This window comes from Falco peregrinus, chromosome 9 (assembly GCF_023634155.1).
Source record: "Falco peregrinus isolate bFalPer1 chromosome 9, bFalPer1.pri, whole genome shotgun sequence".
In the NCBI taxonomy this organism is placed as follows: Eukaryota; Metazoa; Chordata; class Aves; order Falconiformes; family Falconidae; genus Falco; species Falco peregrinus.
Genome location: NC_073729.1, coordinates 20,322,144 through 20,335,904, shown reverse-complemented (window position 1 = coordinate 20,335,904; position 13,761 = coordinate 20,322,144). Strand labels below are relative to the sequence as shown.

Sequence of the window (13,761 nt, the reverse complement as noted above, 5' to 3'; positions counted from 1 at the left end):
ACACAAAAGACAGCAATTTAGCCCCCAGGTGTAAGGGACTGTGAGAATAAAAGGATCTGCTAAGCACAGGAAAAAACATGTCATTAATAACAGCCTGCCTAGCCCTGCGTGCCTCAAGGACTGCCATCAGTCAGGGTATGAAGCGTGTCACATGGCACTGCAGACAAGAAACCACGCGGTTCAGAACTAGAGCACAAGCAGCTACAACTACCAAGCCCTTGAAGAGCACGGGAAGAGACAGTGGAGAAACAGCTGAAATACAGCAGTCTACGGAGACACCTAAAAAAAAAGTAGTTCACTCGTCTTGCTGCCAAGATGTTGGGAGCACAGCCAGGGATGGGAAGGCGACAGATGTTTCTTACTCTGTTTTTTACCAGTAAGGACATTTAAGAAATAAATAAGCCCTCCTGAAGCATTATTTCAGCTGCTGGGTTGAAGACAGCCTCCTGAACCCCAGTCCCGTCGGGCAATCTTTTTGCAATGGTACCACAGGAAAGGCTACGGGTAGATCAGCAGCTAGCAAGCTGCTGGATTACGGGCTTGCTGTGATATTTAAACAAGCTCTGCAAAGATGTTTCTTGCACGCAGTATCACGCTGTCAGACAAGCCCTGGGAGACTGAACTCCTCCACGAAAAGGGTATATAATAATCCTGAGCACTTATGCCTGGATTTTCTTGAAAACAGATGAAAGAGGAAATGCATAAAACAACCACCTGAAATCATTCCCCAGCAAACTGTCTGCGTCATTTTCTAGGTACGAGATATTTAGCAAAAAGCCCTTCTGTTAGCAGAGGCAGACACCACAGGGAACAAGACAGATGCATGAGGAAGATGGAAGATATTTGCTACCTTACAGTTTGTTCACCGCACCGACACTGTGATAATTACACGAGAGATTTCTAACAATTACCCAGCAGAATCCTTCCTTGCTCTATGTTTCATCTGCAGGACAAACCTCCAGCCCATCATCTCCAAAAGGGAGACGTGAGAGCAGAGTATTTGGGAAGATTAGCTCGTGTCTGAGCTCAAGAGAGCAGTGACTAGCAGAAAGCAGAACAAACTCCAGCAACTAGAAAGATGATGTTTCAGGGAGCTTTTTCTAAGCAGATGTAAGGCAGCTGTGCAGAGAGCTCACACTGCGTTACACCTCTGCACTGGCCAAAGCGCAGAGCTGCTGCTGAAAGAAACCCACGCCTGGAAAGACAGCGTTTGCTATTGCACCCGCTCCTGCTCTTCCCCCTTCAGCCCCTGTGAGAGAGACGGCGCAAAGCACTCACCTGCAGCTGGGTGTACTGACAGCTCCCCATCAGGCACTCAGGGAAGAGGAAGCTGGGATTGCTGGGCCATCTGAGCGGCGGTTAAGGAACATGGGACAATCCAGCCCCAGGAGCTCACAGAACTAGTCTGAAAGTCAGCATGCCTCTTGCACTCAGTTTGTGGGGGGAAAGGAGAGAAGATTAAGCTGCTCTTTATACAAGTCATTATTCTGTAATAAGATTTATCCATATTAGAACAAAACCATTAGTACATCTAATCCACAACTACCCAAATCTTGTTACTCTTCCAAATCTCGCAGCACCGCACCTTGCCAAGTCAAGTTGCTAGAGCTCAAGGGCTTAAAGTCAAAAACTCAAATCCTTTCTTGTGCACCGGAACAGGACTGATTCTGTGAAATCTTAAAATACCTGCAAATCCCATTAATGCTAACAAGTCACTTGTTCCAGAGACTTGCCTTTGAAATGTAGGCGTGGAAAGCACTGATTTTGGAGTTGTATGAGGCTTGGTGGCAGAGGTGGCCAACTTACAGCCCCCAAGCACTCTGCAGCCCACCACCCTACCGCCTCCACTAGCCCCAACCCTCCTCCCACAGACCCACCGATGCTCCCAGCCTCCGGATGCACGGAAGCTCCGTATCAGGATCTCACACAACTCGCGCAGGGGCTCTGGCACTGCCATGCCGTACAGAAACTCCTCCTGATTCCAGCCCGGCAAGAGTGAGCACCTCGCAGCCGGTTTACAGTCAAGGATACAGAAGCGGCAAAAAGTCAGTCACTATTGCGGTAATGAGATGGGGCCAGTTCAGGCTTGTTTCAGCTAAAGAGGTGTTCGATTGTAAGAAGAGTCGAGATATAATGTGCTTTCTGGCCACTTCCTGGAAGAACAGCTCCACAATTGTTTGAGGGCTGGATACTAAAAATATAAGTTAAAGAAACACTGAGAAGAGGGCCTGCAGCAGACATCCCAGGCTTTCTACATCGTGCTGTGCTCATCAGCCCAAACATCACAGATTAAGACAGAGCAAAACAATAAGCACGTTCAATACTCAGACTTGTTGGTTTTGGATTTCTTTTGCCGTCTGGTTAAGTCAGAGCGAGTAGCAGGAGATCAAAGAGCCACATACTGCAATGTTTATTAACCACAACTCAATTACAACAGACAAAAAAGGGTTGTGCTCTCTCTCCAGTTGTGTTATTCGCAACACAGCTGCAGCTTTCCAGCACGACCAAGTGTTGTGCAGGGCAGGGCTGAGGGAGTGCTGATTTGGCTATCTGTTCAAATGCCTCCATCCTCGTTCCAGCACCCTCAGCAATCCAATCTCCCATTAGCTAACTGTTCTCAACGCCTCTCCCCAAGCTGCCATCTCCTTTCAATCTTTCCTACGTTTCACATATTTTTCCTGCAGCACAGCAGCCAAACAGGACTTTCCTCACGAGCCGGCCAAGAAATAACCCACGACACTGGCACAGACAAAGGATGTTTTCAGTTTTGCTTTCATGTGCTGACATTTACATCGAGGCAATTGCCTCCTGAACCAAGACTCTCATTCAGGGAGAGTTCGGACTCCAAAGACTGCAGTGTGCTTACAAAGAGCACAAATGCCCCAGGCCTGTAAGCCAGTGGAGGAAATTCTTCTCCAGCTCACAGCCCTGCACACGTGGCACTGCTGCCTGTTTGTCACCAATTTTCTCAGCTCCCTCTGAAGTGTCTTAGGCTCAAAGTGCAGACTACTTACAGCAGCATCTTACCTCTGCATTTTCTCCCCCATCCTGCTCACCACCTCCCTCCCTAACTGCTTCAAGGTACACATCCTCCTAATTACATATTCTATATCCTAAATATACGTTCTCCCCCACTGGGATTTCTCCTCCATGACAGTAACCCAAAGCATATGTCTTTGCAGCAAGACTTTTAAAATGCAAACGAATTATCAGCTGCAATTTTCCCCTTGAGGCGCTGGCTGTGAACAACACTCAGTCTCAACTGCAAAGGGCTGGAAGCACAAGTATGTTTTGGGGAAGTATTGCTACATTCTCTCCTTTCCCTGAGCTGCTGCTCCTGCTTACTGCGGGATAAAGGCTGGCGAGCAGGACAGAGCTGGTCTGACCCACTACAGCCGCTGTAACGTAGGTGAGTGAGAGGTGAGCTTGGCTGACACTGCCAGGGTCAGCATTAATAATGCTTGGCTGAGCAAGGCCTTCCCATCCTCCTCAAGTTGAGGATAAGATCCACATCTCTGGTCCCAGTCCAATGCTACAAGATCCTTTGTTGTTTTTTGGTGGACGGCATGACAAACATCTCCACCTAAAGTGGGGTCATTCAACCACGCACTCCATTAGCTCACTGCAGAAAGCATTTCCATAGAGTGGCAAAGACAGAGTGCCAGAGGTATAAATAACACAAACACCGAGAGCTGATGAACTGTGGACATCTTACCTAGTTTATGGGGCGTTAGAACAGTGGTGTCTGCTAACTCCAACACAGATAGATGCTGCAGATTAGATTCCCTAGAGAAGAAAAAAAGCCATCAGTGAAGAGGCAACAAAACGCCTCCTGCTTTAATTGCGCTCATTGTTCAACTCAAATGACTCCTACTGCCAAAAAAGGCAACAGTGCACAGAACAGCAAGACCTCACGCAGCAGAATTAGCACAAGGCAAGGAGTCAGCTCAAAACGTGGAAGAAAAAAAACCAACCCTCCCCAGCACAACCTGACTGCTAGAGTGATACTCCCACAGCAGCCACCAGCTTTTCACATCAGGAAGGGCATTTCAGGTGGATTTAGCAGGAGCCTACAATCAAAGACAGAAGGGGCACGGTATCGGTATAGAGACTTACAGCGTGTCAACGGGGACATCTGATGCCAGGCACTGGCTCGCCCACTTAATCAGGTAGTAGGAGAGCAGCAGGGGAGAGGTGCGGTGCAGCAGGTCCTGCTGAGACTGGAACAGCTGTCCCCCTCCCAGAACCATCTGCAAGCAAACCAGAGGTTGGCGCACTGAGAGACCAAGCCCAGAGCCATGGCAGGACAAGGGCAACCATTGAGGTTTATATCAGGCGCAGCTCGTCCCTCCTGCAAACACCAAGGTGCTCAATAGCCCGGCAGTTCACTCAGCCCACCCAGGAGACCAGTAGGACTCTTGCATGTACCAGAATAACCTGGTCATAAATTAGTGTCACCTCAGACCAAGGGACAACTCAACTATTCTGGTGGCCCAGACCCCATGGGGAAAGTTTAACAAGCAAAGCTATGTGCACACAGAGTGCTTCTCTCGCCTGTGAATACCCACACCTGCTGATGCCAGGGACACCAGCAAAAAGGTGCTTTGCACTGCCGCAACAATGTCACCGAGAGTGAAATCACGGCTTTGCTGCAGAGACCATCCCAGGGCCCAGCCTTGCATCCCTGTAGGCTCCAGCCAAGAGCAGCATGGCTAGGTGACACGGAAGAAAAAGCAATCCATGCCTGTGGAGGACACAACTGTGTCAAGGTGGCAAAGCAGTAGTTCATCATCAAACAAGCAGCAGGTCACATGCCCTGCGGTCTGTGAGAGCCTGGCTCCAGAAGGGCACCTTGCAATGTGCTTTAAATGCTACCAGGGCAACCTTATCCGGGAAGAAGGGGATTTCTTTTCAACCAAGAAACTACTGCAGTAACATTTCCAAGCAAATATCGGTTTAAACAACACTCCTCTTGTCTGGGGACTGGTTCCACACCCCTGCGTCCAAACCATCAGCACCATCCCTCACGTGGCCACAGAACGGACCCAGACCAGTCCCCACCATGACCACAAACACAGCTGCCATCGTGGCGGCTGTTTGCACTGGCTGGAGCAGCCTCCAAGAGGCTGAAACTACGGCCTCTGGGTAAACACTGCTGCCCTGACACAGAGGTGCTGCGTGCTGCATTGCCAGAAAACAAGGCTGCAGTCCTGTGCACGCTAGGCTGCGCAGCACCAGGGGAGGGATGGGGAACAGATGGGAAAACTACATGTTCAGGCAGTGTTGTTTCAGACGGGAGGCTGGAAACAATGCCGCCCTCCTGCAAAGTTTTGCTTCCTGGATGCTCATCGTGGAAAGAGGTTAGGGTGTGAGCACTGCTTTGCTTAGGATGACAAAAGCAGCTGGAGAAAGAGAACAGGCCTTGCCCAAGCCTCAGGCTAGTTCAAACAGCCTCCAGTGTTCTGTGGGAAGAGACAGTGCTCACAGCCTGGCACCACCAGAACCCAAGACCCAAAAGTTCAAAGAGCGTAGCAGTAGCTTCAAGGGCTGTACTCACAGGATCTCCAAGCCGGAGCAACAGCTGTTGGAGGATCAACAGGTCCCGACAGATCAGGAAACGGATGGTAGCAATCTTACACACCCCCCAGCAAACCACGCTGACAGCCCTACCGCTACCATACAGCTGGGTGAGGTTCATGCGCATAGCTAGATGATGAGCTGAAAGATAAAAATCACTGAGATAAGGGGAGGAACTAGACAGACAAGAACACTTGCTGAGACACTGCTTTCCCAGCCCAAACACACCGCTGTAGAGCTCTCACCTCTTTCCATGTCAGCGTCTGTCTCGTAGTCCATTTCTCGGATGAGCACTCCAATGGCGTGGATGGGGTTTCTGACCTCCTGCAGCTTGCTGTGTATATCCTCCATCACATTTTCCCTGCAAAGTGAAAAAGATAACAATAATGATAATCATCGGCAACATGAGATTTAAACTCAAGAGTGCTCCCTTTCCTCCCTTACTGATCCTCTCTGGAAGGCAGTGTATCTGATCAGCCTGGACATTCTTGATGAGAATCCTCTTCTGGCTTGGAGTTTTATTACGGCACCTGCAGGAACCAGTCTATTTATTCCACCCCCCAGGCTACCAGGAAATAACAGTCAGATAGCTGGCATTCCACTAATGATTTCAGGAGGTTAGCACAGTAACCACATGGTTTGACCAAGGCTCTGACCTCTACCTAGTGTCTGCAGGCACTTGCTTTCCACACTGCAATGATTACCTAACAGGAACTTGTTCCTCTTCTGCTATCTTACCTGAGAATCATGAACATTTCTTTTCTGGAGGACCCCAAGCAACAGCAAAGGGGTTCTGGACGGAAGACCCTGCTAACGTCACTGATACCCACGCTCCCCAACTCTAAGGAGACCTGGAAAAGTCTCCTGCAGCACAGGGAGAAGCCCGGACATCTCAAATGCGCTTTGATGCCAATCAAGGATGGCTCCAGGCAATCCCTGCTCAGCCATCACAGCCTCCCTGCAGGGGAGCTTCTGCAAAAACATCTCCTTACGTGTCATTAGCTATCAAGTCCTCCAGGATCTGCTCTGCAGCCTTTTCTGGAGGCTGGAGGCGGGAGCAAGCCATTTCCATTATGAATGCCATTTCCATGGAAATTGATTCTCCGATCAGTCGAAGGCACTGGACAAGACAGACAACATCACGAGACATCTCCAAATCTGTAATGAAAGAATCTAACTGTATATTTACAAGAGATTTCAAAGCAAAGGTGGGAGGGCCATTCAAAAACCAGTTAGTTCAGCTCCTACCACCAAACAACTAGCAGCACATTGGTCTCAATCCTGCATGCCAAACTGCCCCTTCCCTGCTATGAGGCCAAATTAAAACTTAGAGGTTAACAAAGAAAGATTTGGGCTTTATATTTGGAAAGTAAAAACTACTGATGCAACAAGAAAACAATGAAATTTCCTCCAAGGGATTTTCTCCAGCCACAGGTTGAAAGGAAATAATTAGTGCGCCATAAGAGAAAAAAAAACCCAGAGCAAACGGCTCAGACAACTTAGGTCTGCCAAGCAGAAAGCACTCTCCTTTCAGCAGCTATCTGTTTGCAGCACCACCTCTCACAGCTGTGAGAGGATTTTCACAGTCTTAGGAGTGATCTGAAGATTCAGTACTGAGGGTTCAAATCACTGCTTTGCAATGCAGTCCTTCATGTATGCGTTTTGAAAATTAAGTTAGATTTTTTGAGAAGTCTGAAACAGACAGGGCAGGAACTGCTAGCTGCCCAAACCCAGCCCTCCAGCTTTCCTTCCCTCAGATCCAGAAATAGCTCAACCAAATGGATGACAAGTCTTCTTTATAAAAAATATAAAGATCACTCGAGCATGAAAGTAGAGCTTAGGTAACATTTTCCGTTGCCTTTTTCTTGTGAAACGTCATTCCACAGCCAGTAAAGCATAGAGGGCACTGTGGCGACAATATTAACGACAGGTTTTGCACACTCTGGCATTTACTCCGCTGAGACAAGAAACAGCACGGTCCCTCTCCAGTGCTTACATGAAAACATTTATACAAAAACATTGCACTAAAAACTAAGTTTGCAGAACTGGGCAGCTGAGCCCAGCCACAAGTTTCCTTCTCATCTGTAATCTTCGAAAGGAGTTTACTCCATCAGCAAGACACAGAGATTGGGGAATTTTACAAACAGAACCACTTGGACCGTGTCAGAGTAGGTCTTACAGCTCTCAGTGGGCATGGAAAAGCTGAGCAAGCACCCAGCTGAGATAATGGTGAGGAGGGTTCATATTGGTGGGGTCACCCACATGGTCAGAAACACTGCACCCCACTCTCCCCACCAGCACACTACCGGGCTCCAACCCAGCAGATCTGCCCCACACAGAGCTGGCATGAAGAGGGCACCAGCTAACCGCAGCCTACACAGAGTGTTTATAAAGCTACAAGGGCAAAGGATCCACCAATGCAGGTCCTTACCACGGAGCAACACGCAGCCCAAAATCTGAGATGCTTCCTTTTTAAGTTATCTGAAAGGGATCACGGCAGAACTGCAGCCTTGACACCACTTTCTAACTCCTGGTGTGAGCACGATCGCAGGTTTCACAAAATAAAACTCCCTACAAGTGCCAAAATAAAAAAACTAGCTCCATGTACATAACTATGGAAGAGTCAGGAGCACTTCAAGAGACCTCTGGGAACTCCTGCATCCCTCCCTCTGTCTAGGGTTTCCCTGACATGTAGTGTTAAACCTCCAACAATGAAAAAGCTCCACATCTCACTTACCATCACAGATTGCAGCATCGTCCTCAGTCAGGAGGTGCTCATTAGAGAGGAGATAGAGGTGGTCCACCAAGGAGCAGGGCATGAGGAAAGACAGGGAGCCCTAGAAAGGTGAGGAGAAAGCCCTTCTTTGAGGTCCCCAGATCCACACCTCTGTCAGATCATCACTGCTTCAGTTGGCCACAGAGGCCAAAAAGCCACCGCCGCTCAGTCTCACCTTCTTCAGCAGGCACACCATGCTGGTGTAGGGATTCAAGTGCAGGGCCAGGGGCCGTGAGAGCGCTTCTTGGTACTGAAGGCAGCAGGCATAGAACTTGGACCAGAACTCCACCTGCAGCTGCCAGAACTCCTCCGGCGAGCACTCATATTCTGTCACGCTGCTCTGGAACTAGCAGGACCAAAACAAGACTTCAGGTGAATACAGGCAGTGAACCAGAGAGAAAAACTGTAGCATTCAGACTGCTGTCTTGTCTCTCGTGACCAGTGTCACACCTTTATATGGTTAAGGTTTATAAACACCAGCTACAGTTCTCTTCCCCACCACCTTTCCTACAGCACTGAATCACACAGCAAACAGCGAGGGGAACAAAGCTCACAAGAACCGTATCGATACAACCTTAGACAAAGAAGCACCAATGATATCAAGAAAAAGGGCAGCACTGCAGGCCTCTTTAAAAATATTGTGCATGACAACTGCTATAGAGGACGTATAGCCTTTTTTGTAAACTTTCTAGTAATACTCTAAGCAGCCTCAAGGATGAAGAGCAGGTGGTAGGACTGCTGGCTTACAGAGTCAAGCATATCAAAGTAAAATCTGGAGCAGCAGGATAAAATGGGGGAAATTTAGACCCAAAAGGACAGCCAGTTGATCTTTCAGATGGGTCCCCTAAGCAGATTATCTTTGATGTCCAAAATTACGAGTGATAGCACCCCATTTGCAGGGAGCTGGGAATGGGCACCATATGATGCATTACCAGTGAAGTGCACTCAGGGAGCAGAGACAGCAGAACACTGAGAAAGGACTCCAAAAAAGAAGAGGGAATGGAAAAGTCAGACAGGAAGGATGGTGATTCGTACTTTTTAAAAAAATGTACGCAACTCCTTTGGAGAGAGAAAGGACAAAACAAGGCCTGGAATCACTCTGCACCTCATTTAACTTCACTGAACCATCACAATACTGCATACAACAGATGTAAGCACAAAACATCATGAAGAAAAAAAAAAAAAGAAAATCTCACCTCACTTTCCACAGCTAAAGTAACCTCTTTTTTTAACTCGTCCCACGTCAGATCCATGTGTCTCTCAGTTCCTTGAGAAAAGATCTGAAAAGCAACAGAGTGAACTTTTACTTTAAAGCAAGAGAGCTGTCTCCCCAGGGTTCAAGCAGTACTGAGTGACGTAAAGCAAACACAAGAGTGTCAGCCAGTGCTTTGCAAAATGAAAGCATCAAAAAACATGGCTGGCTGCTGAATGTGGGGTACACAGATGTACAGCCAGCTTCACTCTTCCTGTGGAAATGGAGGAAGCTTCCGGGTAGGCAGTGCACCAGAATGTAAGGAAAGAAGTGACGCACACCTTGACAGCAGCGCTCTCTTGTACCTTGCTATAGGCCTCTAACAAGGTCACAGCACAAAGAATCAGTCGCAGGAGCAGAAGTTTGGCTTTTCCATTTTTCCTGAAAAGGCACTGCATGTTGCCCTTAACAGCCCTAGAGGAGCCAGAACCGAGCAGATATATTCTGAAAAAGACCACTACAGTGGGCTGAGAGAGTCTCTATTCCCCTGGCTAAAGCAGCAGGCACTGCAAAGCAAGTTCAGCAACCTCTCTGCTATCTAAGGGGGAGAAAGCCCCAAAACTGGAAACCACATTCTGCCTCCCAGCATCAGCACATACACTGGATGAAGTATGGCACAACAGCCGCTAACTTGCTTCAGTGACTGCTGACAGGTCTACAAACTGTCAAATGCAAACCGATGCCTGCCAAGAGCCCCAAGGAGTCCTGCTGCCTCACAGCTAAACAGCCAGGAAGGATGAAGCCGAGCAGCACGTGCACAGAATGCCCTCTCACTGACCTGCAAAGCCTTCTGGATAGCTGCATTTGTGAACCTGCCAGGCATGAAGAGATACTCCAGGTAGGTTTCCTGCAAAGAGAAAAAGATCACAATCTAAGAAAACATATGTGTCAGGAGCAGAGCATTTAAGATACTGCTTCTGATCCTTACTCCTGTTCTCAAACTCATCCCCTGGATCTGTTCTTCTTTCCAACTTGAGTTCATTCCCATATCCTGCTCGAACCTCCCCCCTACCAGCCCCTTCACAGTTCCTGAAGTGACCAAACACTGCTTCTCGCATGCTCCAGATCTTGTTTATATACACGTCTTGTCTCAAGGCTCCCTCGAGTGACTCCACATTCTTCTCATCCCTCAACTTTTGGTTTCATCACCATGCTTAGTGCTTTAATGCTGTGGTAATAGAGGCTAAGGCCTGTCCCCTTTAATTTGGAGTCATTTTAAGACTGAATCAATACAATTTGTACATTTGAACTGTCTTCATGTTCTCCTGGACAGAGCAGCCTCATTACTTCTTGTTGCTATCTCATAGTTGGCTCACCCTGGGGTCCTGATCGTGTCGAACCGTCACTTCTTCTTCAGGCAGCGGCTGCACAAAGACCTGGTTCCACTGTCCCGCGACATTTCTGGAAGAAAAACAGAACCAGACTCAGTTCTGCATTGCAGTGCTCCAACACAATGAGCCCAGAAGCAGCCACCCGAACTAAACCTGTCACTTCCACCAGCAATCACAGATTTTACAGAACCCTTTGGATCTGGTAACAGGAGCTTTGATTAATAACAACCAACAGATTTAGCCAGGAGAGCTTAACGGTGGCATCCTTAGCTCTAAACTAGCAGAACAGGTTGGATGTGCTCACCAGGTGACTCTCTCTCAGACTGACCATTAGGTTCTTCTGCCTAAACTTGCACACACTCACAGCACTTTTTCACCCATTATTTAACTCCCTGGTCTGGTTATGCACCAAGTCTGCCCTCTCAGCTTCCTGTATCCTATTCCTCAGGATCCTTATAAAGACAGGGATGATTCTTTCACATCACTGGTCTCCTCAAAACATGATCTTTCTTGGAAGAGACCAGCTGGTTATGTTTTGAAGGAGCTGTCGGTGAAGTACAGCCCTCCCTCTGACACACTCACAGCAGACTCCACTTCCAGCAAGCCTGCTGCCTGGCTTTTTAAATTTTTCACATTCCTGCAGCTGAGCTGTAGCTTTATCATAAAACAGAACCAAGAAAAATAAAATTCCATGTAATACGCACTGAGACACAGTGGTGCACGCAACACAGAAACAATAGGAAGAACTAGGTACCGCTGCGCCTCCACACACTTCAGTCAGCAAAGCAGGACAGGAGAAATGTTGAAGAGCTCTATCAGTGTTTTTAATGAGCAGCATGCAGAGCTGCTCCCGCAGATACCCTCACGAGGCTATCAACGCTACCAATTCAGCACAGAAACTCACTGCTCAAAGTTGATGTATTTCACAACGGTTTGGTTCTCTTCGTTGTGCCACAGCGCCCAGATCTCAGACGAGGTTAAGGCAAAGTCAACGAGAGTCTCCTAGGAGAGAGTGCAAATTTACTTTCTTATCATAAATTCACGTACAATAGAGACACGTGTACTTAACAGCAATAAAATATTCCCTCGTATCATTTAACCAAACATTGGGAACAGTTCTTTATTCACAGAGGCAGTCCAGGCCTCTGATCTCTCAGTAAGCAACCCCTTCCTTATTGTCTCAGTGCCCTCTGGGGAGCCAGGCCCCAGCACTCACCTGCGAGGAGAACAGGGAGGATATGTGGTCAAGGCTGTAGCGGTTACTCTCCGTGCTCACCAGCTGGAAGACACAGAACTACAAACACACCTCATAAGTAATTTGCTAAACAATGTAAGCCACTAACCAGCACATCATGGGGAAGCTCATCTCCAGTCCCTCTCCTCGCCTGATGCTACAGTCAATAGACCCCAAAGGGCCAAGGGCAGGAGGGCCAAGCTGAGCCACAGACCCTGCCAAGCTGACCTTCTGCACCACGTACTGGTGTTGCTGCCTTCAGTCTTCTCAGCAAGGACACTCATCTCTGCCTGAACCTGAAGGATTTCTAGCTGTCTTTTGAAAGACTAAACTAGAAAACCAGTAACGTGGGCAGTAACTGCTGGGCACTGCTAGTGACAACACAGTGCGGGCAAGTAAGGACACTAAGGTGGAAAAGTCCAAAATCCCCAAGCCACTTGCTGCTAACCAAGCTCTGCGTGTTCTTACCAGAGCAAGCAGAGTGCTAGTGGGACAGAAGTCACAATACACACTTCTACTCTGTACGCGAATGCCCTGGAGAATGCAAAGAGTAAGCTGTCCAACAGATGAGACTACTCTGTGCCGTCATTCCTGTCCTGCTAAATTTATTATTCACTGCAAAAAGCAGAAGTTCTAAAGAAGTCAACGTCTGGCAAGGCAGCGACGCATGCGCACGCTCCCAGGAGCCTGACACACACGTACTATCAGTATTTCCAGGCTTTTAGCTCCTTTCAGACCTTTCCTTTTCCCACGGCACATATGTGCTTTCGGGATCCTACTGGAACAAGAGGTGAACAAGTGCTCACAGATCAGCTTAGTCACACAGAGAATTCCACTCCCAGGGTGAGGGCACATGTATCCTGCAGTGTTTTGAGAGCAAAGATGTTTATTCAGAAAGTACTGCTCTCCCCAGAGGACCAGCCATGAAGCTTTTCCCTATTTCTTGCCTTACAGACCCAGATGCCAGGAGGAACAACGTATTTTCCATGCAGCCCAAGAAAGATGCATTCACAGCGAGGAAGCCCTGTCCCTCCATACCTGCCCTCGCTTGGGTGCGTGCATGTACACACCGAGGTAAAGCCCCAGGGACTGGGAGAAGGCCAGTCGCAGTCGGTGCCCAGTCCCAGCTGCAAGCCGCAGGTCCCTGCTGACCGGCACAAACTCCAGCAGATCTGCAACCATCAGGCACATTTGGTCCTACACAAAATAAAAGATTTCAGGAAAACAGCACAGGAAAGATGCAGGACTGAAAAAACCACGCTTCTCCCTCATCCTTCCCTTCCTGGCCAAAGGCTACCCAGATCTTCTTCTAAAGGATGCACATAAAGCATCCATATGTGTGCGCACCTAAACCACTGTTTAGCTCTTCTCATCTCACCTGTGCCCTCTCCCACCAAGCACATGGGATTTCAGAGTCCAAGCACAGAGGATAAAGCTTCCCCTCCCTGCCATAACGCACGCACGCATTCCAGTGCAGATGAGCCATGAAAGCAGTTGCCCTGGTCGATTAGCTTTGGCACTGATATTTGGAGCAAGTGGCATGCAGCAAGCAGAGGCTTTTATTAACTTCTTGTTGACAAGAAGCCATGTC

General features: G+C 48.3%; 1 protein-coding gene across 3 annotated transcripts in view; it reads right to left on the bottom strand.

The window, feature by feature from the left end:
• Positions 1 to 13,761, bottom strand: part of NUP160 (nucleoporin 160) — a 28,812-nt gene that overhangs the window by 9,927 nt on the left and 5,124 nt on the right. For all 3 annotated transcript variants that reach the window (XM_055813334.1, XM_055813331.1, XM_055813332.1), the window contains exons 6-20: positions 13,209 to 13,367; positions 12,153 to 12,230; positions 11,841 to 11,938; positions 10,922 to 11,006; positions 10,384 to 10,452; positions 9,550 to 9,633; positions 8,529 to 8,699; positions 8,315 to 8,414; positions 6,570 to 6,735; positions 5,823 to 5,938; positions 5,558 to 5,718; positions 4,117 to 4,250; positions 3,716 to 3,786; positions 2,032 to 2,191; positions 1,279 to 1,348 (exon numbers count right to left, since the gene is read on the bottom strand). In XM_055813334.1, the coding sequence (XP_055669309.1) occupies positions 1,279 to 1,348; positions 2,032 to 2,191; positions 3,716 to 3,786; positions 4,117 to 4,250; positions 5,558 to 5,718; positions 5,823 to 5,938; positions 6,570 to 6,735; positions 8,315 to 8,414; positions 8,529 to 8,699; positions 9,550 to 9,633; positions 10,384 to 10,452; positions 10,922 to 11,006; positions 11,841 to 11,938; positions 12,153 to 12,230; positions 13,209 to 13,367 (1,722 nt within the window). The remainder of the gene's footprint in view (positions 1 to 1,278; positions 1,349 to 2,031; positions 2,192 to 3,715; positions 3,787 to 4,116; positions 4,251 to 5,557; positions 5,719 to 5,822; positions 5,939 to 6,569; positions 6,736 to 8,314; positions 8,415 to 8,528; positions 8,700 to 9,549; positions 9,634 to 10,383; positions 10,453 to 10,921; positions 11,007 to 11,840; positions 11,939 to 12,152; positions 12,231 to 13,208; positions 13,368 to 13,761) is intronic.